The sequence below is a fragment of the Phalacrocorax carbo genome, chromosome 12 (genome assembly GCF_963921805.1).
Source record: "Phalacrocorax carbo chromosome 12, bPhaCar2.1, whole genome shotgun sequence".
NCBI classification, from domain to species: Eukaryota; Metazoa; Chordata; class Aves; order Suliformes; family Phalacrocoracidae; genus Phalacrocorax; species Phalacrocorax carbo.
In genome coordinates, this window is record NC_087524.1 from 20,970,206 (window position 1) to 20,997,964 (window position 27,759).

General features: G+C 40.7%; 1 protein-coding gene across 6 annotated transcripts; it reads left to right on the forward strand.

The window, feature by feature from the left end:
• The first annotated feature begins 1,951 nt into the window (after positions 1 to 1,951).
• Positions 1,952 to 27,759, forward strand: MKI67 (marker of proliferation Ki-67). Of its 6 annotated transcripts, none has more exons than XM_064464384.1 (17): positions 1,952 to 2,077; positions 2,524 to 2,621; positions 3,588 to 3,701; positions 5,233 to 5,314; positions 5,396 to 5,511; positions 6,016 to 6,085; positions 6,941 to 7,019; positions 8,956 to 10,458; positions 10,769 to 11,007; positions 11,735 to 12,158; positions 14,241 to 14,356; positions 14,599 to 14,770; positions 14,859 to 14,993; positions 18,920 to 20,193; positions 21,372 to 21,447; positions 22,439 to 25,510; positions 27,070 to 27,759. In XM_064464384.1, exons 3-17 carry the CDS (start codon positions 3,610 to 3,612, stop codon positions 27,219 to 27,221), a joined length of 7,602 nt encoding a protein of 2,533 aa, XP_064320454.1. In that variant the 5' UTR covers positions 1,952 to 2,077; positions 2,524 to 2,621; positions 3,588 to 3,609; the 3' UTR covers positions 27,222 to 27,759. The 6 variants fall into 6 exon arrangements, with proteins under 6 accessions (XP_064320454.1, XP_064320457.1, XP_064320458.1 ...); XM_064464387.1 differs by having other exon boundaries at positions 2,549 to 2,621; XM_064464385.1 differs by lacking the exon at positions 1,952 to 2,077 and adding an exon at positions 2,261 to 2,287.

The following is a 27,759-nucleotide window of genomic DNA, read 5'->3' on the forward strand; positions in this document are numbered from 1 at the left end:
AATGTCCACCGCCCGCCCCATGCCAACCAGGCAAGCCACTTTGTCATAGAAGGCCACCAGGTTTGTCAAGCACGATCTGCCCTTAGTGAAGCCATGTTGGCTTTTCCCAATCACGTGCTTCATTTGACTTGTGACGGCCCCCAGGAGGATTCATTCCATAACTTTCCCAGGGATTGAAGTAAGGCTGATAGGCCTATAGTTACCCGGATCCTCCCTCAAGCCCTTCTTGTAGATAGGGGTAACATTTGCCTTGCTCCAGTCCTCTGGGACATCCCCCGCTCTCCACGACTTCTCGAATATTATGGAGAGTGGCCTCGCAATGGTGTCAGCCAGCTCTCAGCACCCTCGGGTGGATGGTGCCAGGGCCCATCGATTTGTAGGGGTCAAGCTCCTGTAATAATTCAGGTGAAAGAAGGGTTAGTACGTGAATTATTACAGGAGCTTGACCCCTACAAATTTCTTTTCTATTTACTTCTCCAGCAACAGAGGTTAATTTGGCTTAGATTTCTGTGAAACCACGGCCTGAAAATGAGGTTTCAGATAGTCTGAACAAACCGATGCCAAAAGAAGAGCCTCGCTCCCTGTCCCCCTCAATACCGGCCTGCCAGGCACATCTGTTCCCTTAGTTTTAAGCACTTTCCTACACTGTTTTATGAAGGTGAAAACAGCACCTTCCAATCTCTTTTCTGGAAGTCTAAAAGCTTTCATGACTCCCTTGGACATCAGAAAGCAAGCAAATAGGTAGCTTGTTTAAAACCTAATATTGTGCCTCACATAGAAGAGACTCCAGAGAACAAAATTAGGTGGTTGGGGCCTATATTTCGTAATTTCAGACCACCACCATGAATGTTCAAACTACAGGACGAACTGAATGTAACGATGGAAATTGCAGAGTCTCAGCAAAATCTGCATTTTTCTGCACAAATTTTTAAAAGCATTTTAAAAAGATATCTTGTGCATTCTGGAGAGGGCTATGGTTAAAAGCCTTTCCAATCTGAAAAACGTTTGATCTGAGATTACATTCAAAGGTACCTTCCTCTCCTTGGTTATTTTCAAATTATGGCTTCTTGTCATTTTTAATACCAGGAGATTATCTCATTGATTGGAGATTAATCGTTAAATTTATATGGACACATGATAGCGATATCAGAAATATAAACCTGATCAAGTATGATGATGGCAATGATACTGGATTTGTCTAGAAACAGCTCTTTCTACCTTTGTGTGACTGAACTAAGTTCTGGTTCCTTGCCAGGTTTTTCCCTTTAATTTTTTTTTCTTGTCTCCAAACACGGAGCAGCTCAGCCAGTGCTTGTCTTGATTGACTGTCCTACAGATTCTCAAATTCAAGTCTTAGTAACGGATTCCTGTCAGTGAGCAGAGAGATGGGAATCAGTTTTTGTAAGTAAGTTTAGCTACCTAAACGGCTGATTAAAAAGGACTTAAACTGCTAGTTTAGTTTTTACTGCTGCTTTCTCCCTCCCTCCCTCCACCTTTTTTTTTCTCCTCTCCTCCTTTAAAGCCGCTTATTTTTAGGTTTAATAATATTTGAATCTGATTACCAAAAGACTGGTGCAGTCGGCAGATACAGCTGCTTATATTAGCCTAGAAAACAGTTGCCTAAATTAAGCTGAAGCGATATACACTGATTCTGGACCTTTTTTATTGGCCTAAGGAGTTCTCGTGCGGTTCAAGGAACATTAGTAGCTAGAGAGGTGCACGTTAAGGACCCAGCCGAGCCCCCCTCCTCAGCCGTACCGAGGACGCCCGCTCCCGCCGCGGGGGGGGGGGGGGGCAGAAGGGGCGGCAGGGGCCGCCCTGAGGCGGGGAACCGCCTGCGCTGCTATTTGAAATCAAACCGCCTCCGCCCTCCGCATTGGGTGCGCCGCGCGTTCACGTGACGGCCCTTCCACCAATCGTGAGCCGTCGCGCGCCTTTTCGAAAAATAACCGTAGGGTGAGTTTGGTGGTTCCTCTCTCCTTCCGCTAATCCGGCTCAAAGAGTCCGGCCGCCGAGGGGCGCCTGTCCCCGTCGGCCGGCCTCAGCACGTCCCCCCGGCCATGGCGGCTGTCAGCAGGTGAGCGCGGCGGCCGTTCCGGGGTTGTCTGCAGGGTGCAGGTGCTCTGTTTGGGCGCGGCGCAGGGATACATCCACGGGGATGGGGGGTGGGAGGGACCGGTGCGGCGAGGCGCGCGCGGGAAGGCTCAGTCAGCGCCTGGGCCGGGGGGTGGGGGGGGTGGGGTGTGACAGCGTCGGTGCCGCCACATTGGCCCCTCCGCGGCCGCCGGTAGGAGCCTCCGCGGGCTGCGGTGGGCGGGCGAAGGACCGAGCGCGGCCTCTTGGGGAGGAAGGGCCGTCCCGGGAGTGAGGCGGGAGCGGCGGAGTTGAGCCGAGCTGCTCCCCTCGGTGCCGCTCTCCGCCGGCTTCTCGGCAGCCGCCCCCTCCTGCCAGCGGGGCCGGGACGGAGCGGCGGCCACGGGGAGCCTGGGCTCGCAACGGTGGCCTAAACCTGGGCTCCTGCAGTTTGCGGGGCGCTTATCGCTTGTAGGAGCTGGTGGAAGCCGTGAACGGGGAGCTTCAGGTGAGGGACACTGAAGACTGCCGCTTCCTGTGGCGTACAGGTAAGGGCTTTTCTCCAGGGTCCTGTCAGGTTTGGCCGGGGGTGTGCTTCGTTTTGGTTTTTTTTTTTCAACAAGTGTTTTGTCGTACGAAACTCGGCAAAAGGGTCCAGAAGGATCGCGCGTAACTGCATCGGGTTCCTTGTTTTTAACTTGTCACTTTCAAACGTACTCTACCGGACAGTCTATTTCATGTATACTTATTTTAGGCTCGCTTGTACTACGTGGTACACGCGTATTTATATATGAAAGGAATCGCGTATCTGGTTGTGCAGACGCTGTGGGTTTAGGTTGTTTTTTTCGGGTTTTCTTGCAAGTTTAACGCCGTTGGCTGCGCTTTCTCTGATCGCGGGCGCCCAGGCGCCCTGGCCAGCGACGAGGTGCCGGCAACCGCACACTTTCAGCCTCCTGTTCAGCTCTCTGCCTGCGGGTACCTCTGATTTTACCATCCTGAACCCCCTTCGTGGCGATGCCGCCGTTTTCTCCTTTCTCAGGAGGGTACAACTATAGTCAGTTGGTCTCTGTTTACTTTAATCTCAAGCCTAAGAACGTATAATATCTAGATTTGAGTGAGGAGTGACTGTTTATGTGAAAGAGTTTTAAGTTGCATATAGGATGAAATACAGTATGTGTTGGCCCTGAATCTTTGCAAAGGCTCTGGTGGGTCGGTAGCAAATACCTATTGCATATGTAAAAGCGGCGTAACTGAGTGTACATGAGCACGTGATGACTGCTCTTGCCACCCTGTATAAGCGTTAGTTGCTCCAAATATGTAGTGTGATGACAGTGGTTATCCGGGTACGTAGTTCCCCGTTCTCTACACAGGCACGCACATGTCCGTGGCGCTGAGGTTCTTCTGTCCGTCGGAAAATGTCTCTTGGGCAGAAGTAAACAAGATCATGACATTGACTTACTTTTGTAAATATGTAAAGCGCTGTTTGGATGGGTAATTCTGGCGTTCTTTTATAGGTAAGATTCCTTACGTTTGAAGATGCCGCTCTTTGGGAATATTATTGTGATTAAACGGAATGGGACTGATGGAATTAGTTTTCCACTCACTGCAAGTTCTTGTTTATTTGGAAGGTGAGAATTAGTTGAGTACTTGCATACATCAAAATAATATTCATTCTCTTTTTTCCTACAGGTTATACATCTTAATATTTATTTGTAAAAATAAATGTTTGTTGATTTGTGAATGACATTCAGGGGAGGGAAGGTGGTAGTGGACTAAGATTAATTGTAGGATAAGAAAGCTGATCTTAATTTTTGTTACTGCTTTTTGCCCTTTCCTTGCCAGAAATATTTTTTTATTTTTTTATTTTTTAATTTCTGGCCAAAGGAAATCTGGGGAAGGCATTGAAAGTAATACACAGCTGGCAAGCAAGTAATGGTATTCTTTTATCCAGAGGTAGTTTCCAGATACTTGGCTACTGAAGAGAAGCGAGATCTGTGGCTTATTTTTGACCATCTTCATCACATCAGTGCTCTTCTCAGTTGTAATTTTTGGGGTTTGGTTGTTGGTTTTTTTTTTTTTTGGGTGCTCCAAAGCCTCAGTAATGGAATACATCAGCCAATATCTAGAATTAGTATTAAAAATTAACAGAACTTCTAGGCCCTCCTTCAATCTTGGAACTTGCTTTGACTTATACAGTTGAGTCATAGTTTGTTTTGAACTTGATCCAGCTATTTTACATTAAAAGATAGAATTCATATACCAGAACAGTCCATGTGAAGACTTGACTATGTTATTTTACTGTAAATAGGCTTCAACTAAAATGTTTGTACTTCACTTAAACAAGGTCTGTTTGCACTTTACTGATAGATATCTTAAATAACTGTAAATATTCAGTCCGGAATCAGATTCCATAGTGAAAGCCTATGGGAAGCACTCCAGTGTCAATAATACTGTTCTTTGGCTCCAGCAGAGTTGCCCAGTAGCGGTACAGGCATTAATTTCTGCCAGCTGCACCAGTGAGAGGTGTTGGGCACTTCTGTGAACGCTACCTCTGGTGTGATAGCTGGTATGTTTGCTGCCGAAGTCCTGCAGCGTGTCAAAAGCATTAGAGAGTAGCTTGAAAGAAAGAAAAAGTCTATACATGTAGAAACACAGTTTTCACTTACTAACAACTTTTAAGAAGGCAGAAGTGGCTATCCAGGTGAGACCAAAGCTCCATCTACCTAATATTCTATCTCAAAGCAATCGGTAACGAATGCCGAGGAATGAGCTTGAGAGCACATGCTGGTATTTTTTAAAAATATTCAACAAGTCTTGGCAACTTGCAAGTCAGGAAACACGTGATCTCAGACCACCGCGTGTCTGTGGTAGACATGCCTCTCTTGGCTTGTTGTGAATAGTTTTTTCAGATTTTTGGTATTTGACTTTTTTTTTTTTCCTGGTATGGATTCTCTGATGTTGTAGAAGTGTAACTCCTGTTATTTTTTTTGCCACAGCTGAAAGACTTGGGTAGTTTGTTTTCTTCATGTTACCAAAGTTAAAGTATCATGCTGCTGTACAATTATTAGCTGAAAAGTTGGGAAACGACCTAATTCTATAGCAGTCAGATTTTTCTGTCTTCTGTGTGTCTTGAAACTCCAATTGTATTTTCACCCACAGGAGAACAGAATGTGATATTCGCATCCAGTTGCCTCAGGTCTCAAAAGAACATTGTAAAATTGAAGTGAATGAAAACAAGGAGGTAAGATATCCGTATTTTAATGACATAAACATTGCATTGTTGCATCTCATCAGGCTGCTGAAATGTTTGTTTTCTTTTTAGGCAATATTGACTAATTTAAGTACAGTAAATCCTACGCAGCTGAATGGTGATTGTTTTCAGCAACCCGTACCTCTGAAGCATGGAGATGTGTTAACAATTATCGATCGCTCTTTCAGGTAAGTGCCAGTGACAAACTGTTAATGCCTCGATTCCAGAATGCATTCTGCAGCAAACAGTGCAGAGAGCTTCCTGGACACAGGCTCTTACTTGCTGGATGAAGATACAGAAGGTGGCTGTAGATAAATGGGAAATCAAAATGTCCTTTTACCGTCTTCAGAAACAGAAGTTAATCTAGTTTATCTCGTATTGCTTTACAATATTTTATACGCCACCTTCAGAAGGCAGGATTGCTTAAAAGACTTTTTAAATCATTTTTATATTATGTTAATCTAAACCAGTAAAGATAGAATTGTCTAGAGAGATCATTTTGATTTTGTTTCAAGGGTAGTCATTTTTTGGGGAAAATTTAGAGTTATTCTGATGTAGTTAAAGCCTTTAAAAGTGATATGTGGCTATTGTTGGGAGTGGACAGCTATTGCTAGGTCATGTATCTTAATAGTGGGAGCTTAGTCATCAGCTACTTGACAAAAAATGGTTGTCTTTTAAATTATTTCTTCTAGGTTTGAATATCCTCTCCAATCAACTCCAAGAAAGAAGCGTTCTAGATCTCCAAAAGATGAAACACTGCAGGTAAGGTTGTGGCCATAGTCTTATTTATTACAAGGACGTTGGCATTAGTGATATGGTATTTCATTTTCTTGTTCTGTTTTCTTACGAGGAATAATTTTTCAGCCATTGACTGCCTTTCTGTTTGAAACCACAAATGAACTCCTCCAGATAAATACTTTTAAAAAAAATTAATAATTTATTAGTTTTAGACTTGTCAGTTTCTGGTAAGAGATACTTAATAATCTATGATGTTACTAATACAGGTAAGCTATTAAAAATTAATGCTTAGCTTTTTTTCAAGAGAGGATGGGATGCAGGAAATGCAGAGCATGGGCATTGGTTATCCTTGTACTTTAATTGGGGAAGTTTGTCCTAGGGAATGAGCATTCTCCTTTTCAAAAATAATCTGTTCTCTCTGCTAGCACACTAATGTATTGTTGGAATTTATAAATATCAAACTAAGCCTACCTTTTAATAGTTTATTTTCATTAGTTTCTTTTTTTTGTTCTCAGAAAAGTTTTCTCCCTTAAAGGGCATAGTTTGTGAGTACTGTGGCTATTGAAAGGGGTTTTTTAATGTCCTAGTTGTCTTATTTAAACAAAAATCTTCCACTAGGTCTGGTAAGAAGGTGAGATTCAAATGTGCTTATATATATATTCTTATGCTACAGCTGCTTTTAGAGCTAATGATTTCAATGATAAAACAAGACAAACTCTTGCTATGTAGGGCCTCAAATATTTTGAAATATTCTAGGATTTCATTTGGATACTTTTAAGCCTGTTTGGTAAACAATGCATATACTTTTATAAATCTAGCAGTTGAAAGCTAAACTGTAAAATATTTGTTGCTCTGCTGTAATATTGTACAAATTTACAGGTTCTTCATGTTCAGCAGGTGGCAGAAGTGGAATTACCACGCAAACAAACTTCAGGACATAAAAGTCTTCATGCTGCAGGTTGGTACTTGTTTTAAGGCAGGGTTATTTTCTTCTGCCCTCTCAACTGCATTTATCCTTAGCATAAGACGGAAACCAAGGTTGAAAAGAACAAAAGAACTGTATTTTAAGACTTCTCAATCTGAGTACAATACACCTCGCTATGTCAGTGAACTGTCTCATCATACTTAGACCCTGGGATTTACCAAGGCTACGTCCTGCCAGGAGAAATCAGTTTAATTGCATCCTGAAAAATGGACAGTAACAATTAGCCTGGAATGGGCAAAATGCACATACATAATGCTTTAAGTGATTTGTGCAAATTGTTTGTGACGATTATAGCTAAGAAGGGAGTTCAGTACGGCAGCTTTGCAAATGCAGTGCAAATGTCAGTTGAAACTGGTATGTGAAACAGTTACTTATTATGTCTTACTTTTCAGTGGTATCAAACAAGTATAACTGGCAAATTCGCCTTTGCGATTAAAGTTTAACTTGTGGTTCTCTGCTGACCTAGAATACAGCTAAATCCCTTCTGAGCAAATATTGCATTACCTCGTGTATGCTTTCCTAATAAGAAACGGAAATGGGTATAATTTTAGACGTATATAGAAAAGGTTAATTTTGCTCATTGAAATAGATTTACAAGAGCTGTTTCATGTAGACCCAGTAAAAATCTTCTACAGCTATTAAGTCTGGGTAGGTGTAGACCACGGACTGGTTAAATGCCTGGACTTCACCTTCCCATCCTTCTTGTCTTAAGTAATGCCTCCTTCATGGGAAGATACAAGGTTTGTTAGGTGGAGGCTCTTTATTTACAGACAGGTTTGATTTTTGTGACCAATGTTTGTTCCGGTGCAAAAAATCCAGGCTGTTTCAAAATGTTCCATTTCAGAGGGCTGTTGTGAGTGCGTCTGCTTTTGCAGGGCATGGGTGATAGATTCCCCAGCACTGCCCGAGGATACAAACCTCTGTGCTTCATTGCTCTAGCAACTTTAAGGGACCAACTTGTCAGCTGCTAATGTACTTGCCTGCACTTGGGTAAAAGCTTTCATAGATGTAATTTCCTGTTCTTTCCCATGTTTCTCTCCCCCCACCCCCCGCTCCTTTTCCCCTTTCCCAGACATAATTGACAGGCTCTTCCTTGTGTGTTAGAGTCTCTGCCTTCATCTTTACATGGATTATTTCCCATCGCAATTAAGAAAAGTCAACATGTTTCGGCAGGCGTTCATGCTGACATAAAGTAGTGTTGAGAAACAGACTTGTAGATGTACAGATATACACGAGGTCTCAGCTTCCTGTGGCTTAAAAAGATACCTCTTAACAGGTGGGCTCTGTTAGCTTGCATATACCCCTTGCTTGTGGAAAAGGCAAAGTGAAGCACGCTACGGCAAGCTTCCTTGGATGCAGCTTACAGGCTGTAGTGGAATGGCAGCACACGTGCAGTCACTTGCTATGTCTGGGAAGTGGCAGCTCTGCTTTATTGTCTGCCTTTACCCTAAAGAAGCATTGCCACAGTTCAAGCAGTACAGCACCTGTGTAAACGCAGGACAAAAACCAGACTGAATTGTGGTAAGCCGATCTAAATGGTTGTTCAATTCTATGCTCGTAGATTTGCCTTGTGGCAGCCCTGAAAGACGGGTATGAGCCATTGATTGCAAAGAAAAACGAAAGAGTGAAATACCAAGTGCCTTACCTGAATATGGGATAAATTCGAGATTAATACTTAAAATTCATGTTAAAGATTTAGATGCTATTGCTTCTATTACGAGGGAAATTGTTACTGTTAAGAGAGCTTTATTTACAGTACTGTATCCTGGACCCTGGTTGACCATCTTGGGAGAGGAAAGGAAGAAATTTATCTCTGTATTTATGGAACTCATATTTATAGTTCTGCAATTTTTAAGTAACTCTGCATCTGTATTACTTTTGGTCTTGCTTTGCTTTGCTTACTTTGTAGATAATGCTGAGTGTGAAGAAAAAAATGCCAATGAAAATAAAGAAAGTACAGAGGAAAATACTTACAAAGCTTTACTCGTCAAACTACAAACACCCAAATCTTCACACAGAACACATCAATCTAGTAAAAAGCAAAATGAAATGTCTCCCTTTAGTAAACTCTATGAAAAACTGAAACATGAGATTAAACTGAACAAAGCTCTGCAAGAGGGAAATGCGTCTAAAGATGCTGCAAAAGAAGATGGTAAGAGTGTTCTAGAACCAAGTGCTCGAATTTCGTCATCGGGTTGTGTTTATGATCTGGGAAGCCTGACTAAAGAAAAAGAAATAGGCAAAAGTGAAAACACTGAAGAACGTAAAATAAAAATAAACCAAGAAGTAATCAGTTCAGAGCTTAACCAGATCGCAGCTGTAGGAGGTGCTACCAGGAAAAGTTTTACCAGAAGTCCTCGAACTTCTGTTTCAAAGGAGATGTCAAGAGATATTGGTAAAAGAAGTCACTTGCAGGATCATAAGGAACCAAGTACAGCAGGTGAATCTCAAGGTACCGAAGGTACAACCAAACCCCCTAAGGAGAGTGATGGAAATGCAGCATTTTCATTGAAGCCGTGCTCTATAGAATGCTTGGATTATGCAGATAAAATGAAAATATACAGCTCTGCAATAGCAGCAGATAAACTAGCACAAACCAATAACAAGATAAATGCTCCTAAAGTAGGTGAGGATGCTCTGTCTACACCAACGTCCAGAAGGAAGAGTCCTCGGTCTCATTTCTTACCACCTACAAAAGCAACTAGTGGAATGAACCCTGTACATACTGATACTCCAACAACTCAACACGTGTCACTGAAATGTGACCTTTTTTCAGAAGTTTCAGGGGAAACTCAAAGGGAAGATTCAGCGTGTGGAAATGATAGCCTCAAACAAGTGCATTTGGCAGAAAATAAATGCTTAAGACAAAGACGAAATAGTAAACAACATACACCGGGAAAGCCTGTAAAAGAAGTAGTGCTGCAAGAAATTTGCGATGAGGCAAACACTCCTCACTCAAAAGAGGGACATTCTGAAACTCCTGTCTCTAATTCCAAGAGTCCCAGAAGAAATAACAGGCAAAGTAAAGAATTATCAAACAAAAGTGTCCATTCAGAGACACTGGCTTCAGAAGAGGCAACATCAGATTTGGCATCTCCCCCTGGTCAGAAGTCTGACTCTGGAAGAAAAAGGGGTAGGCCAAGGTCCTCAGGACCGCAAACTGAAAAAGCACTGGAGACGAATGCTGTTCAAGAACATCCTGGTAAGACTACAGACAGAAAAGACAGTGGAATTACAGAAGAGCTGGCCATGAAGGGGTGTCATCAGAAACAAGATTTGGAAGATGCCAGTATTACAAGACCTCGTAGATTATCATCAGAGAGAAGGTCTTCTGGTAGTGCTGCTGTACTGAAAGACAATGAGACTGTCTCAGAAACGAATATTTCTGGCCTGTTGGCTGGAGGAGAATCGGGTAAATACATTTAATCCTCTGCCTCGTTGGTTTTGTATTTGAGAAATTCTCGTAGCATTTTTATGAGGATTTTCCCACTTACATAAAACACACAACTTACTGCTGACATATTAGTTCTAAAATATTTATCATGTAGTTATATCTGACTGTAAAACCACACGATAATATGTATAGAACTTTACTCAATTGAATCTCTTTAAGGCAAGTCACCTTCTTATGTTTCCAACTTTAAAATGCACAAGTAAGCACTTTTCTATGCTGGTTAAAATGTTTTTAGATATATAGAAATATTTTCAATTGTTTTTTTTAGGCAAGAAAAGAAGGATATCTCAGAAGAGGAAAAGTGGTGATTTGGTACTTCAGCCTTTAGGAAAAAGAAAGAGAGTGTCTTTTGGTGGTCATCTAAGTCCAGAACTTTTTGATAAAAGTTTGCCTCCCAACTCACCCCTTAAAAAGGGTGCGATTCCTGTGAGACTGAGCTTACCATTTGGAAACTCGCCGCGTGCCGTTCTGAAAAAGGCTCAGGGATTGAGGCACTTTTCAGTCCAGGTAAACATTAAAGACTAATCACGTTGCTGAGACAATTAATGTGAATAGAATTTATAATTTCTAAGACTTATAAAAATTAGTGGTAAACCTTGGGAAGTGAAAATTTTGATTGCCAATTAAAATGGTATTTGAAATCAGCAAATTTTCATCAGCATTTTTTTATCTTATCTATTGTAGGAAAGGGCTCAGCTTTTTATATCTACCAGTTTTTTATACAGAAGGTGTGTTTTTATTCACCTCACCTGCTATTGCTTGCTCTCAGGAGTATGCGGGAGTATATTTCTGTACGTTTGTGCTTGGCAGCGGTGTCTACAAGCTCCGGTTTACCATAAATAACAGAAAACAGAACAGTAGTTTGTTGGCAGATTGTGCAAGCTACTGCCGCTGGGGTTTGGCCAGAAGTTTGAAAACATTTGCTGTTGATTTAAACTAGTTAAAATGTGCATAGTGTAGTTGATGTGAACAAAATTTTTGAATACAGTAGAATAATAAGTTCAGTTAATTTATTCAGTTAAATTTACATGTCTCTCGAGACTGTTTTGAAATTTAAAACTTGTTACAAGTTTATTTCAGAGAATAACATCTAGGACTTTTTCATATGATCTGATATTTTATACTGTTATATTTACTTGTCAGCGATGTAGACGAGCATTTATAGTTCAGCTATGTGCAGTAGTAACATTTTATCTTTATGGTTTTTTTGTGTTGTCAATTTTTTTCCTCCCAGGAGCTTTCTGAAGATTTGCAGAAAGAAAAGATGTCGCCAAAAAATTTGCCAACCCAGAAGTCCCCAGGTGCCTCATCCCCTGCCTCTGGGAGGGCAACACCTAAACTTACTTCAGGCGCTCTAGCACCTTACACAAAAGGACGTTTCTCCATTTCTCATGTCACAACACAATTGCCAGTGGCAGAAGAGAAGGATGATGTTGCAGAAGAAATTAATACAAAGGAGGAAAATGGAGCCCAAGTGAAAACACCTAAACCTTCTTGCATCAACCAAGATGAAAAGACCTCTTTTACGGCTAAACCTGACAAACTAACAAGAAGTGCACAACTTGCCTTGAAGGTCACTCCCATGAAGAGGAGAAGCGGGGCTGTGGCAGTTATCAATGCAAAAAGAAGAAGTGGTGCCTCTAGTGCCAACTTACTAGGTTTGTTACAGCAGTTAATTTTTAATATTAATTTTAATGCTTTAAAATACAGGTACGAAACTGAAGTAGGCCTGTTTCTGCAGAGGCCACCAGATGATTGGCACGTCTTCTGATAGGTGTTGGACTTGTTGAAAACCTGGAATTGCAAAGTGTTATATTCTCATATTCATAAAGCAAATTACTAAAGCGTATATAAAACTGTAGTTAGAGTACAAATGTTAAAGTTCAGAAGTTGAAAAATGGAAGAATTAAGGTCCTCTTTGGAAGGTTAGTTGCAATAGTGATCCTTCAAGTCCTTCAAGTTCAAGTAGTATTGAATTGAATCAAATTGTATCATTACATCAATTTTGATTTGAAAACGTCCACTTTATAGCAATCTAGCTTCAGTTTTTCTTTGTGCCTTTTTTATATACAGTTCACAACCTTTGCCCACAGACTGGACCGCACTTAAATGTTGACAGTGGTATATAACAGATATAATTAAAAAATAGAATGATAGTGGGGTGTTAATGTGAATACTTTGAAGTTGAGTATTTGAATGTTGAACACTGGTTTGATAACATTTTGACAGCATTGGGAACATTATGGTAGGGGAGCTGTGGTTCTTGAAACCGTTATCTTTGAAGAAACTTACAGATAAGGTGTCTTTTGTTACCTGTTTTCATAAATTAAATTTGCCTTTGAAAGAGTCAAATTGATTTAAGTCTTCCCACCAACACCGCCATTCACCCAGGCATTTTTATTGCTTTTTACTGTCTCCACTTTTCTAGTGTCACTTTAAAATTTTGAACAGCATGCTACGTGCAATGTCCCAATGATGGTCTCATCATCATTGTTACATGATGAGATAAAATTGCAGGCCTTCACAATACTTCCTGGCTAATACAGCTGAAAGTGGTATTAGTCTTTTAGCGAAGTGTGGGTGGTGTGTTTTTTCAGTGGCTTTGGTTGTTCCATTCATCTTAATAGCACCGGAATACTTCACATACTAATGACATACCATTTTTCACCACCTCTCTGTAATGTGCAAGTGGCTGTTAATATCGGTGCGTCAGTTTCTTCTGTAGTATTAAAAGAGCACCAGTTCTTAAAAACTTGGGATGTCTACTTTGTATCCAAAATAAAACTTTGTGTTTCTAGTGCTTTTTCATATGATTTCCTGCGTGCTTGGCATATTCTACGTACCCTGAACACCCCAGCAGTAACAGCTTTTGAAAGTTCTTTTTGTTTACAGACTTATCACACCTTGCACAGCAATTCTGATGAGAAAATAATACTATCCTTCAGGAGAAGCATTCCCCTTTTTATCTCTACTTAAAAAAAAAAATAGTTTCTTCTATATGATCCCTGTCTTCTCATAGCCTATTTCTGAAGTAAACAAGGCAGATGTCCTGCCAACTTACAGCTTCATCTATTACACAGTTGTAACTAATTCCCTGATTCCTCTGCTGTGTACAGAATGATGCTGTGATAAAGGTAACCTTGCTTTGGGAATTTTCAGAGTATGTTATAAGGAGAAGGTGATATAAGAAAAATTATTGGACATCTGTGTAGATCTAAGTGCTGCAAGCAGTATAAATAAATTATTTCCTGACTGGAATTCCTTGGGAAGGCGGTGAAAGAAAAGCTGGATATGTTTCACTTAGAAGGCATTTCTGTTAAATCTCCTGTCCCACCAGGGAAAAGTTCAGGTATAATAATGAACGAGACCGAAAGGCTCAGGGCAAATTTCTGTTGGGCAAAACTACCTCCTGACAGGAAGAGTGAGGATAGAATTGGGTCAGCATTCAGTTCTGGGATCTAATGTCTATTGGACACCGTATGAAGCATTTTATTGCTGTTGGTTGTTTTGTTGGAAATAGCCATACTGGGTACTTGGATGCTTCTTAAACTTCAGCTGAAATTGGGTCTTCCAACTGAAAGCGTTTCACAGAGCACTTCAGTATAGGTGTTGTCAGATGATTAAAGAACCACTTTCCTATGCCTGACTGCAGCAAATCCATTGGAATCGTAAAGAAATAATTGTGGACTTCCATTTATACAACTAGGAATTAAAGTAGTTATTTCTTTTTTGCTTTCTAGTTGCAAAATCTTGGGCAGAAGTGGTAAAATTAGGTGTTGCAAGACCACAGGCAAAGGCTGTTAAAAAAAGTGTCCGAAAACAAAGATCCCTAAAGCAGAAAATCCGATCACCAAAGGTATTTTTCTTTTTTTTTTTTTTGTTAATTTGCATAACCACAAAACAGCTTGTAGGCCTCTTGCTACAGAAGCTGGACACTTAAGAGCTTTTAGTGTGATGTTAAACGGGTGTTGATGTCTTTGTCATCAGCGTATAAGAAATGTAGATTTTATATAAAAGGAATCTTTGTTTACTAACTCTCCTTCCCACCCCCCCACCCCACCCCCTGCCCCACCCCCCGCCCTTCTTTCCCCTCTGCAGACTCCAGAAAACAAAATAAGAGGTCCTTTTAGTACAGGCCATGCAGAGTCACCTGCTACAATAGTGGTAGGTAGAGCTTATTCCACCAGAGTCAGAACGGCTGGACAGGTCCCTAAAGTGGTGAAAAATCCTATCTTGAAGCTAAACATGAACATGGATGAAAGCTTCACAGGTGAGTTTTTAAAGTCTGTTGCTCACTCTGCCAGCTGTGTAGATCATCTGTCAAAGCACATGCTCATTTTTCTGAATATAATTTATAGGAATGACTGAAATGTTTCAAACGCCAGAAGAGAAGAGTGGAAAAACATTACCGTTGGCTGCTGTTCAGAAGGCTGATTTTACACCAACTTGTACTGAGGCAGAAATCTCTGAATTGCACACTCCTGAAGAATCTGGTATGTTTGTTATTTGAAGAGAAAGGAAATGTTTAGGTATATTTAGGGGTAGTGGTGCGTCCGCTACTTGAGAGAGCGAGCTGTCTCAGCCTAGGCAGACTTGATGAATTGAGAAGCAGCATCTGATAACCTATAGAAGGAACCATTGATTTTTGTCAGGTATTAAAAGACTTTTTTTGTAGTTCCAGTTAATTTTTAAGTAGGTGTTATTTTTTTCTATTTGTTCTATTTGGTATGAAACTCCAAAATGTTGAAGTATTGTTTCAGGTGAATCTTGTGCTGAAGCATGTAGCTTTCTTAATCAATTGTCGGTTGATACATCTAAAATCAGTGACGAAGGTTCATGGCAGGGAGAGGTTATTGTGTGACCTTGCAGAAAAAGTCTATTTAAATTATTTTTTAAAAAGTGTCAGGTTAGAATGATTTGTATTAAGATGGTACTTTGGGTGTCTCCTGCTAATAACCTCGCATAGCAGTTGTTGTTTCCCTGTATACCTCAGAATTTTTGAAATTAGAATTCTGTTTTCTTGAGAATGTAGCAAAACTGAGCATCTACTGAAACACCAAGAAAAATCAAGAATAAATCCTCCAATATTTAATAATAATAATAATAACAGTTGAAATTCATTTTGGTTTATTTCAGATGTTGTGGAAGGTAAGCTTAGTTATAACAAACTTTGTTGTAACTTCAGAAGGGAGTCCAGTAAAAAGTGTCTTCTTTGAAAAGAAGAAATAGAATGATCTTCATCCATATGAAGATATCCATTATCAGCTGTTATTTATACTGTTATTTAGGTCTTTCCTTTATGGTGGGCAAATGAGCCTTTAATGAGCCTTACACATTGATCCTTTTGTATGTCATGAATGCCTTAGTTTTCATAATTTAGGGAATATGGACTGAAAAAACTAGTTTATTTCTTAATGCTGCTGGACCAGGACTTTGTAAGGACTTGAACATCTATTGATTAGGACTTGACCAGATGGGAACTACCAAGGCAAGTTATCGCTAGATCCTACAATCCTTGATTTTGAAAACTGACACCAGTAGACATGTGTACTGTATTTCTAGTTTGAAGATGAGGGTTATGCTTTTAAAATGAACCAAGAGATACTTTTAAGGCTGAGATTATAGTTGTAGTTAAGGGGATAAGGGAATTCTAGAGTTATCCTGTTCCTCCAGCCTTCAGTACTCTTCCTGGTTACTGGCCTGCAGGTAGAGGCTAATTAACTGCAGCTCTCTGAGCCTGATCATCCAAGCAGTTCTTAATTCAGCTAATTGCCTGTTTGTCTTGCCCGTGATGTTCTTGGTTTGGATACCAAAATATTGTGGGAGACAGTGTTGGAAACCTGGTTAAAGTTGCATGAAATAATAGCCACTGCTCTCTTTTCATCCCCAAACCTGTTCTTTTTATCATAGAAGATAATTGGATTGGTCAGGTATGATTTTCCTCAGATAAATTGATGCTGACTGTTCCCAATTGCCCTGTTCTTCCTGTGCCCAGCAGTGTGTTTCAAGAGGACCCCCTCCACTATTTTCCCAGGGACCAGAGAGAGGCTAGCCTTTCAATATTCAAGGTTTAGTTTTGAGTGTATTATTCTGGAAATAGCATTTCTGGCATTATAAATTTGGTCTAAATTGTGTTTCTGGAAGAAAATACAACTTCCTGTAAAACCTTCTGTGAAATGTTCTGATCAGACTTTTTTTCCATAACTTTCCCTTTGTTTCAGTTCTTTACAAGTGGGAGAGTTTATGGTTGTTTCTGTTGAGCAACAGCGTGGTTATGCTTGTTTTAGTGCTCATGCTTACTGTGCTAGGAAATAATGAAGGAAAATAAACAGCCAGAGAAATTCCTTTCACTTTTCCCAAGCTTTTCCTCTTGATTATCCTTTTCTGCTAAGCATAATGAGCAGGATGCAAAAAAACTCCAAGAACTCCAAAAGTCAGTGCCTTTGCAGGGACCATAATGAGTATTTGTGAAAAGTGTCTTTCCAAGTACAAGCCACATGCAAACTGAGTGTAGCTGGCTGATGTTATTGTGGGACCTCTCTCAGTTATTTTTTTTTAATGGTCTTGGGAGTCTGGAGAGGTCTCAGTCTGGAAGCTGGCCAATATCCCAGTTTTCAAGATAGGTAAGGAGAAAGACCCTGGTAATTACAGGCCTGCCAGTCTCGCTTCAGTGCCTGGTAAAATTATGGAGGTTATTCTGGGATGTACTGAAAAACACTTCAGAGAGAACGCAGTCATTAGTCACAGCCAGCACGGGTTCACGAGGGGGAAGTCCTGCTTTACCAACTCCATTTCCTTTTATGACAATGTTACCCATCTAGTTGACCAAGAGAAATCAGTAGATGTGGCGGTTTTGGATTCTAGCAAAGCTTTTGATACTGTCTCTCACAGTATCCTGGATAAACTGTCAACCGCACAGCCAGACAAGGCTGTAATATGTTGGGTGAACAATGAGCTGATGGGTCAGGCTTGAAGGGTTAGAGTAAATGGGCTGTCATCAGGCTGGCAACCAGTCACCAGTGGGGTCCCTGAGGGCTGTTTTTAGGGCCAGTGCTCTTTAATGTTTTCATAAATGATCTGGACACAGGAATTGAATGTACGTTAAGTAAGTTTGGTGATGATACTGAACTAGGAGGAGCTGGACTCCCTTGAGGATAGAATGGCTTTTCAGAGATATCTGGATAGTCAAGAGAGCTGGGCAATCACCAAACATGACATTTAAGAAGAGCAAGTACTGGATTCTCCACCTGGGATGGGGTAATCGTGGTTATGCATACAAACTGGGGGGACAAGGGGCTGGACAGAAGCCCCATGGAAAGAGATCTGGGGGTTTGGGTTGATGGCAAGTGCGTCAGTAGTGTGCCATGGCAACCAGAAGGGCCAACAGAGTCCTGGGGTACAACAAGCACAGCTGCACTAGGTGGTCAAGGCAGGTGATTGTCCCCCTCTGCACCGCACTGGTACAGCCCGACCTCGAGTAGTGTATGCAGTTTGGGGTGCCTCAAGACAAGAAGGACATGAGACTATTAGAGTGTGTCTGGAGGAGGGTGATTAAGGTGGTGAAAGTCCTCAAGGGTGAGGCTTAAGAAGAGTGGCTGAGGTCACTTGGTCTGTTCAACCTGGAGAAGAGAAGGCTGAGCAGTGACCTCATCATTGAAGGGTGGCCTCATCGCAGTCTACACCTTCCTCAAGGCAGGCAGTGGTGGGAGAGGTGCTGATCTCCTCTCTCTGGTGATCAGTGATAGGACATGAGGAAATGGAGCTATGTCAGGGGATGTCCAGATTGGACAATAGGAAAAAGTTCTTCACTGAGAGGGTGGTCAGTCCCCTGGAACAGGTTCCCCAGGGAAATGGTCACAGCACCAAGTCTGTTGGAGTTCAAGGAGCGTCTGGACAATGCTCTTAGTCATATGGTTTAGTTTTAGGTAGTCCTGTGAGGAGCAGGGAGTTGGACTGGATGATCCTTATGGGTCCCTTCCAACTTAAAATATTCAATGATTCCTTCATAAAAATTTATAAAAATCTCTTGTCATTTTTTTCTTCCTTGGTGTTGGAAAGGTCAAATGTATGTTCTTTAATGTGACAGTTTCTGATTTATGTCTGGTATTGCTTCAAAACTCAACGGAAATTGCAGTACAAAACTTGCACCGTTAGAAATTTTAGGGACAACAAAAAACAATTTTTATTACAGATTAAATAAGAAAAAATAATTATGTTTTTAATAGTAATTTTTTTTAATGTATGCTGGGCCTTGTAGAAGCTAATTACCAAATCAATTGTTGATGCACATATTTGGATTTTGGTTTGTAGAAGGCTCTGGCTGTTTGAATCCATTTTACTTAGTTATACAGCAATTAGAATGCTTGGACTTTCTGCTTAATTATTTCTCCAAATTACATAAATTTATTACTTATTTCAGGAGAGATGATGGTGTCACCATTAAATAGTTCAGATACTTCAGAACAGAAACAAGATAGTCCAGGCATTTCTCATCTCCTGAGAGAGAAGGGGTCTCTAAAGTCTACGTTTGATGCAATTTCCACAAAAACTCCTGAAAAAAGAAAAGCTATGCTGGAAGAAAGTAGTGTGGATAGTTTGTCAATAATTCTGGAAACACAAGCATCTCGAGTGAAATCAGGAAGTAAAAGGAGGACTCCAAAGCAGAAGTTGGAGCCAGCTGAAGTTGTATCAGGCATCAAGCAGCTTTTCAGGACCCCGGAGCAAAGGTCAGAACCAGTAGAGGCCTTGTCAGGCATCAAGCAGCTCTTGAGGACCCCGAAGCAGAAGTCGGAGCCTGTAGAGGCTTTGTCGGGCATCAAGCAGCTCATGAAGACCCCGAAGCAGAAGTCAGAGCCTGTAGAGGCCTTGTCGGGCATCAAGCAGCTCATGAGGACCCCGAAGCAGAAGTCGGAGCCTGTAGAGGCTTTGTCGGGCATCAAGCAGCTCATGAAGACCCCGAAGCAGAAGTCGGAGCCTGTAGAGGCCTTGTCGGGCATCAAGCAGCTCTTGAGGACCCCGAAGCAGAAGTCGGAGCCTGTAGAGGCCTTGTCGGGCATCAAGCAGCTCTTGAGGACCCCGAAGCAGAAGTCGGAGCCTGTAGAGGCCTTGTCGGGCATCAAGCAGCTCTTGAGGACCCCGAAGCAGAAGTCGGAGCCTGTAGAGGCTTTGTCGGGCATCAAGCAGCTCATGAAGACCCCGAAGCAGAAGTTGGAGCCTGTAGAGGCCTTGTCGGGCATCAAGCAGCTCATGAAGACCCCGAAGCAGAAGTTGGAGCCTGTAGAGGCCTTGTCGGGCGTCAAGCAGCTCTTGAGGACCCCACAGCAAGAGTTGGAACCAATTACAGATGAAACTGCCTTTAAAAGATCAATGCAGACTCCAGAACAAAAAAGGGAAGCAGTAAAAGATGTGGCAAGTGTTGCTTCAATCAAGAAAACTCCAAAGCTGAAATATGAACCAGTAGAAGACATGTTTGGTGTCAGCCGTATTTTCAAGACACCAAAGGAAAAAGTTGAACCCATAGAAGATGTGTTTGGTATTAGTAGATTAATGAAGACTCCAAGAGAGAAGTATCAACCAGTTGATGATTTTGCAGGTCTGCAGAGGCTTATGGCAGAACCCAGGCAGAAGTGCTCTGATCTTGAAGTGGACTATGTTGGAGTTGCAGAAATGTTTGATATACCAGAGGAAATTAAGGTAAATTCCTTTTTTTTTTTTTTTTTTTTATTTTTTTAGCTTTAGGAAGGAATGTATGTAGACTTTGAAGCCTGTGGTTGAAATGAATTCTTGGGGGTCCTAGGATGACATCCTGTATGTTACAGCACTTCAAATATACCATGCCGTAACCTCCGGAGGAAAAGATACCTACTAGAGAGGCACCTCATGTTGATTTGAAAACTGTACAGATAGCAATCGTTTTTCCTTGGTAGCTTTGTCCAGGCGAATGCCCCCCCTGCTAGAAGATATAGCTTATTACAAATTTGAATCTGAGCATTGTTTTTTTCTTCTGCTCATTTGTTCCTGTTAAGTTTAAAGCACCCTTTAAATTGCTTACAAACCATAATCCTTTCTCAGCCTTCCTTTTCATAAGCAAGTTGTATGCTTGGGTGTTTTGTTTTGTACAGCTGCTTCATACCCTACAGATGAAATTTTAGACTCTCCTTGCACATCCAAAAGTGACGAGCATTTGACAGAGCATGTTACTGTGTGACCAGCTGATTGCTCACTATGCCCCTAAGTCTTTCATTCATTGCTTCCTCAATGGCTGCCTATTTTAGAGAGATAGCTTTATCGCTCTACATTTGCTTGTGTTAATGTGTATTTTCTTTGAAGGAACCCTGTCTAAGTAATTACCCAGGTTGCCCAGGGTTACCATTCTGACCTTGTAATTCACAGCTTCATCACTCTTGTCATTTGTGAATTTTATTAGTATCGATTTTTACGTTCATTCCCAGATCCGTAGTTAAAAATGACGAGTATCACTGGGTTTAATGCTCATCAGTGTAGAACTACAATAAAACACTACAAAATACTGAAATGATTTGGATTCAATACCCCAAATTCCTTTCGAGCACTCATTTAGACACTTTCCAGCCAATTTAATTAATACTTTTTTTAACTTTATGAAATGTCTGTAATCTCTTGCTTTAAAACCTGCTACAGTAGCTCAGATGGCAAGTAGTAAGTTTGATGTATTTGTGTGCTAATATCAAATATGTGTATGCAGTTAGAAAACTAAGTTGATTTCATTTTTAGATAGAAGTATTTGACAAGAGTTTTTTCAGCTATTACTATACAATATTTTTGTATTGGTTGGCTCCATTATTTCTTGTCCTGTCAGACATGCATTTATTGATTATTGTTTGTTCTCTTAGGTCAGATCAGTAAATGATATGGATTCTAAGCAAGAAGATACTGCACCTCCTTGTACTAATTCCAGTCATAAATATGGTAAGTACAGATATTTTTGCTTTAATTACAGGAATAATGAATATATGAGGTAAGACTTGCTAGAGAACAAGTGTGCTGGGGAGCAGCTGAGGGAGCTGGCAGGGTTTAGCCTGGAGAAGGGGAGGCTGAGGGGAGCCCTTCTCGCTCTCTGCAGCTGCCTGAGAGGGGCTGGAGTGAGGGGGGGGCTGGTCTCTGCTCCCAGGTCACCAGTGACAGGACGAGAGGGAACGGCCTCAAGCTGCGTCAGGGGAGGTTTATATTGGTTATTGGGAATAATGCCTTCCCTGCAAGAGTGGTCAGGCATTGGCACAGGCTGCCTAGAGAGGTGGGGGACTCACCGTCCCTGGGGGGGACAAAAAACATGCACACGTGACACTTCAGGGCATGGTTTAGGAGACATGGTAGTGTTGGGTTCACAGTTGGACTTGATCCTAGAGGCCTTTTCCAACATTAATGATTCTATGATTATGAAGTTTTAACATAGGTTTTAACAATTCAAAAATATACAGTGTGAAGCATGCATAGTGCATGGAATTTGTGCAGTCATCCCTAATGAGCACCAGGTGCTGGACTTCTACTGGAGCAGAAGTAACAGTGTGGCAGTTTGTTGGTGTGGAACTACTGGCATCTCCAAACGCAGCAGTGTAAAAAGCCTGATGTTAAGGTCTCCACTTAAAATTATCTTTCTTTGCAAAGACTTTGAACAACATATCTTAAATCTATGAATGTTGTCAACATCTTTGGAGCCTGTCCGTTAATCTAGGAGTTGGTTAAAGCCTGGCTATTAATGTAGGAGTTGGTTAAAATATGTATGTGTGTATGTATGTATCTTTAAATTAAGAGTATTAAGTGTGATTTGTTTGAGCAAGATGACTCTATTAGGAAAATGGAAACTCACAGATACTTTGATCAGGCGCAGTAGTGTATAACTTTTGTCTGTGCTCTTTCCTATGTAAAAACTTTGAATGGGGTGAAAAAAAAAACATTTTAGAAGACAAAGCAAGTATTTCAGAAGGTGAAGATTCTCAACAGAAGGAATCAACTAATGAAGACCAGTCTACCCAGAGACTAAGAAGGGGCAGGCAACGCAAGGCAGTACAACCTGCTGCAGCAAAGCAGTGTGAAAAGGATTTGAATTTAAAAGAATTGCAAGGTCAGGGAAAAAAGAGCACCCAAGAGGAGGTGGGAGAGACCAGTACTTCAACTTCAGTAGCTAAAAGTGAAGTAAGAGGAAAGAGAACAAACCGCTGCATACAAGAAGAAATTGTTTCAAAGCACCCTGATCAGGAAAAAGTTGAAAGTGTTTCATTTGTGGAAACACATGAAGCTACTCAAAGACCAGGGAGAAGTAAAAGAAAAGAACCGAAGGAGTTAAAACATCCAAGCGAGAATCTTGAGTTTTGTCACAAAGATTCTTCAGTGCTGCAAAAAGGACTTGCAAATATGAAACAGACTTTGCAGGAGTATGGCATCAACGACATATTAGAAACTGAAGATGATCCAACCATAAAGACAGTAAGTGTATCTGGTAGCATTCAGAATGAAAGTTGTCAACTGCAAACAGGTTTAAAAAGACCTCAAAACAAATCTAATGAAGGTGGTGTAGAAGACAGTGAAGAAATGCTTCTGTCACCTGGGAAGCGGTCTAGAGGAGTAAAACAAGTAGAAAACATAGAACCACTGGTTCCACCTAAAAGAGGAAGAAGAGCTAGAAATGACCGATTTAAACAAGCTTCTTCAGAGGACCTTAGTGGGACAACCAGGAAGCTTCGCAAAGACCCACCAGAAAAGCTGATACAAAGAGATGAACAGACTTTTGACAAAGATACCGAGACTGTCACAGCAGAAGAATCTGAAAATGGACGTAAACTTGAAATAAAGGTAACAGAGAAAAGAGTTAAGTCTTTAAGAAGTGCTAGAAAGCACTCAGCTGAAGTAAAAGCAGACATCTGTGGGATGGCACTTGAAAATACACAAAACATTCAGAAAACCAAGGAAATTTCAGCTGAAACTGGTACTGAAACACGGTCACGCATCAAAAAAGAGATTAAAGTATCTCAGGGAGATGAAACAGAAAATGCTCAGGAAAATAAAACAGAGGCATCTCAAAGATCAAAGGCAGAGTCACCTTCTGGAGAGACAAACAAAATGCCAGTTACTGCTCTGAACTTAGAAGCAAATAGAAGTGCAGTACAAGAAACAACCAGAACTAGAAACAGGAGAGGCAAAAATGACTCCTTGGAGAAAAAGGCTGATGAATTTGCTGAAGATGTAAGCAACCTAGAACTACCTACCTCCAAATTTAAGTCAGAAACAGAAACAGACAAATCTTCTTTGAGCTCTGTTTGTGCCATGAAGGACCAGAGCGACCCAGCTGGCACATCAATACTTGCTGCAAACACTGATGGTCTTGCTCATAGCCGTCAAACGCGGACGAGAAAGGGACAGGGAGTACTTAAACCAAAGCAAACTGAAATCCTGCAGGAGAATCAAGAACAAAAAGGTGGCATGGCGCATAGAAGAGGTAGAGGCAGAAAAGTTAATTTTGAACTTGAAGAAGGCAGTTCCAAAGTGGTTGGAGGAAAAAGGAGTTTACCTGGGGATGACAAAGGAATGGTTTACAAAGATGGTCAACATGAGACTTCAGAAAATCCTTCTTCACAGGTAAGGAAGAGCAGAAGAAAGGAAGCTGATTCCGTGCCACAGATAGCTTGTTCTGCCTTTATGGAAAAACAAACATTAATTGCAGATCATAGTAAAGATGAGGCTTTTGTAAAAGAGCAAGATTCAGCTGTGGAAGCTACTCCCTCTTCGACAGAAGACAACCCACTGAGACGAGGGAGAAGACGAGAGGTTGCTGCAGCATCACAAACATCTAGATCTCTTTCTATCAGAAGAAGACGTGGGTTGCTGGAAGGTGATGATAAAAAGATGACTGTGAGAGAAGATCAAAACCCAGCTTTGGGAAGTAAAAGTTTGCAGGCAAAAGCAAATGCATCAGCAAGGGACAACAGGAAAAAGATTGATCTAGCAGCAGAGGCAAAAAGTTCATCTTCTCCTCAGAGAAAATGTGGCTTGTCAGAAACTGATGATAAAGAGGAGAGTACTAACGAAGAACAAAATATGCCTTTGGAAACAGTGTCCTCTGCAAAAGAGAAGCCATTAGGAAGGGGCAGAAGGAAAGAAACTGCTTTGGCATCACAAGCAACTAATTACATTTCTCTTAGAGGAAAACGCGGTTTGTCAGCAGATAATGGTACAGAAGAAGCTCCGAAAGAAGGTCAAAACGTTCCATCAGAAACTTCTGATTCATCTATAAAAGAAAATCAACTGAGAAAAGGCAGAAGGAAAGAAATTGCCATCTTGTTAGAAGGCGCAAGTTCTATTCAGGGAAAACAGGACTTATCAAAAGAAAGTGGTAGAAAGAATAATTATGGGGAAGCAAAACAGCTGATTTTGGAGAAATCTACTTCCCAAGAAAAGATTGATCTTTCAAAAGGGAACTCGAGGCAAATGATCACTTCACTGGCTGTTAGTTCCACCTCACTTCAAGGTTTGCCAGAAGACGGTAAGAATGAAACTCCTGAAGAAGAACAGAGTATACTTTTGGAAGTGGCTCCATCTGCAAAAGAAAATCCGTCAAGAGTGGGCAGAAAGAAAACAATGTCTTCCAAATCTGAAGAAACTAATTCCACTTTAATCAGGGAAAAACCTGGCTTGCCTAAAGATAGACGTCAGAAGAGGATTCTTAAAGACAATGAAGATACATCTCTAGAAAATAATTCATCCCAGGAAAAAACAAGACAACTGAGGAGTAAAAGGAAAAAGGTAGAATTCACATCAAAGGCAGCTACTTCTACTCTCCGTAAAAACGGCGACTTGCCAGAAAATGGTAACGCTTCAGAAACTCAAAATGTGTGTTTGACATCCACTGGTTCGGAAAAAAATGATCGGTCTGGAAAAGGAAAAGAGGTTAACACTTTGCAACAGGCATCTTCCACTTCACGCAGAAGAAAATGTCAGTTGCCAGCAGATGACTTAACATCGAAAAAATTAAAATCAGGTGAGGCAAGAATTTGCTTTCTATTTTCTGAGTATAGCTACGTTGTTTACAGGTATAACAATAATGGGTACAATATTCTAGGATTACTGTGGGCTGCCATGCTCTAGCAGAGGTAAGAGCTCTTCAATATAGCAAGAAGACTTAAGTAAATAGGGTCTATGTTGTCTTACATAAACAAGGTGTTTTTCGTAAGTAGAAGGGATCAGTTTTATGGGCTATGACATGTATTCTCCCTCTGTTGGGGTATTCACATGTCTTCATGCTCTTCTGTAATACATTCTCGCTCAATCCATAACAATAAATTGTAACAAATAAATTGTAGTTTAGAGTAAATACAGCAACTAACATACATGCAGAAGGAGGTAGTAATGACAGAACATGATAGTCCCTTGGTCTCAGCACCCTGTTCATCTTGTTTTCTCCTAAATACCGTCTAAGCTCCTGCTTTTATATCTCTAAGTTTTGGAAGACCTTTACTAGTCATCAGCTGGTTTTTTGCAGTTGATGCTAAAAGGGCTTGACGGTGCATTTGAGCTAAAGAGACAGCAAAAGTTCTATGCATCTCCCATTGCCTCCGGTACGGTTTCATTTTCCCCAAGCCAATTGAGCTCTTGCTGCAGACATCTAAAATATTCCCTGGAATTTGCAGCTTGATGCGATGTAACTTAAAAACCACCACGATGCAATTAGAAAAATATTATCGAATAAATGTGTGCAAATGGAAATAACAACAAATCTTTAGAGCCTACGTATTGAGGAATTTCCAGCCAAACTGTGTTAAAAACCTTATTGCAATTTGACCATGGCCTTTGTTTCATTTCCCTCAGGCTCTTTCCCTTTTCTGTTGCGTGTGTTTATCCTCACGTTACACGTACGTCTGTTTTGCCATGCATCTGTCTTTGTTTATTGAGTTTTCTTTTGTTTCCCCTGCGCGCTTGCTAGTTCCTGCTTCCTGATACAGCTGTAGGTACTTGCTGAATGACTGACCCCTTCTGATGCTTTACTGCCTGCCTGGATTTTCTCTTCCGGGGAGGTCATCTTTCCCCACGTGGACTTTTAGTGATGCTTTCTCTGCCTGGTGCTTGGGTTGATGCTTATCTCTTGGAACAGCGTAACTTTTCTGTGCTACCTAGATATTTCTGTAGGTGTCCAGTCTTGTCTTTACAGTTAAAGCCTGCCTTTCCAGCTTTGTCTGGGCCATAAAACAGTTGCTGTATATTAATTTTTGCAGGATTTTTCTTCGGTGGTGGGTATGTTTTAGTTTTACATATCAGTAGAAGGAATTTTAGCTAAAATGGTAGCTAATTGGTTTTGGTGCTCTCATTAATGTTAACCTACTTTCAGAAATAGCTGTAAGTCCTCGGGGATCTATCTTAAAGGATATTGGATGTGCAGAAGTATAGGGCTTGTAACTGGTTTGTTGAATTCGTAGATGTAATCTTTGGAACGTAGTCATTAGGGACATTTCCTTTAAAAACAATGTAACTGAAGATTAAATTTGGTATAAAATGTTTGATTTACGATACAAATTTACAGTTAAATTTTTTGTGTACAAATAGAGAATAATGAGAATAGATCGCTACAAAAAGGAAGAAGAAACAAAAGTAAAGAAGAACTTGGCGAAGAGGGTGTGAGGGCTACTCGGACTGCTGGAGGGTCGGACAGGACGACAAGATCAAGCACAAGAACAAGTGCAAGAACAAGAAAATAGTCTTAATGGTCACAGAACCAGTTTTTAAATCAATTCAGCAATTGAAATTGCAGGCTTTTTAATGGAAATTGACTTGCATTCAATTTTAAGCTTAAATTTTTGTAAAGCAATCACTGATTTACGATATCAAAATATATTTCTTATATTTCTTAACTGGTTGCAGATGCAATGTAGATATCTGTTTTAATAGATTTGTTTATGTGTAGTGGCTCTTAAGTCTTGAGGTGTTAGTGCAAAAGTGCAAATCTAAAAAAGAATTATTTTGTAACAGTATTTATCCCCCTTTTAATGTTAATCAGTAGAGCAGTCAGTAAACCATATTGCTTTACTGACAGTTTAATTGTAATCTATTTTCTGCCTAAATTTTCATGTGTTTAAGTTTTATTTTTTCATTACAGTTCTGTAAATATTTTTTAAAAAAACTATAGCTGTATTAGCAGGGCTATTACGCTGAAATTTTGGTGTTTTTTTTTTTAAAAAAAAAGAATCTTTGTACTGAAAAGTGGAGATTTTTAAGCCATTAAATTTGTAAACAATT

Excerpts from the sequence above, each read along its gene's own strand:
- MKI67 (XM_064464384.1), top strand. The coding sequence starts at position 3,610 with ATGCCGCTCTTTGGGAATATTATTGTGATTAAACGGAATGGGACTGAT. Across the intron at positions 7,020-8,955 it reads TAAAAGTCTTCATGCTGCAG|ATAATGCTGAGTGTGAAGAA; the intron begins GTTGGTACTTGT and ends CTTACTTTGTAG. Across the intron at positions 14,994-18,919 it reads GCACACTCCTGAAGAATCTG|GAGAGATGATGGTGTCACCA; the intron begins GTATGTTTGTTA and ends TACTTATTTCAG.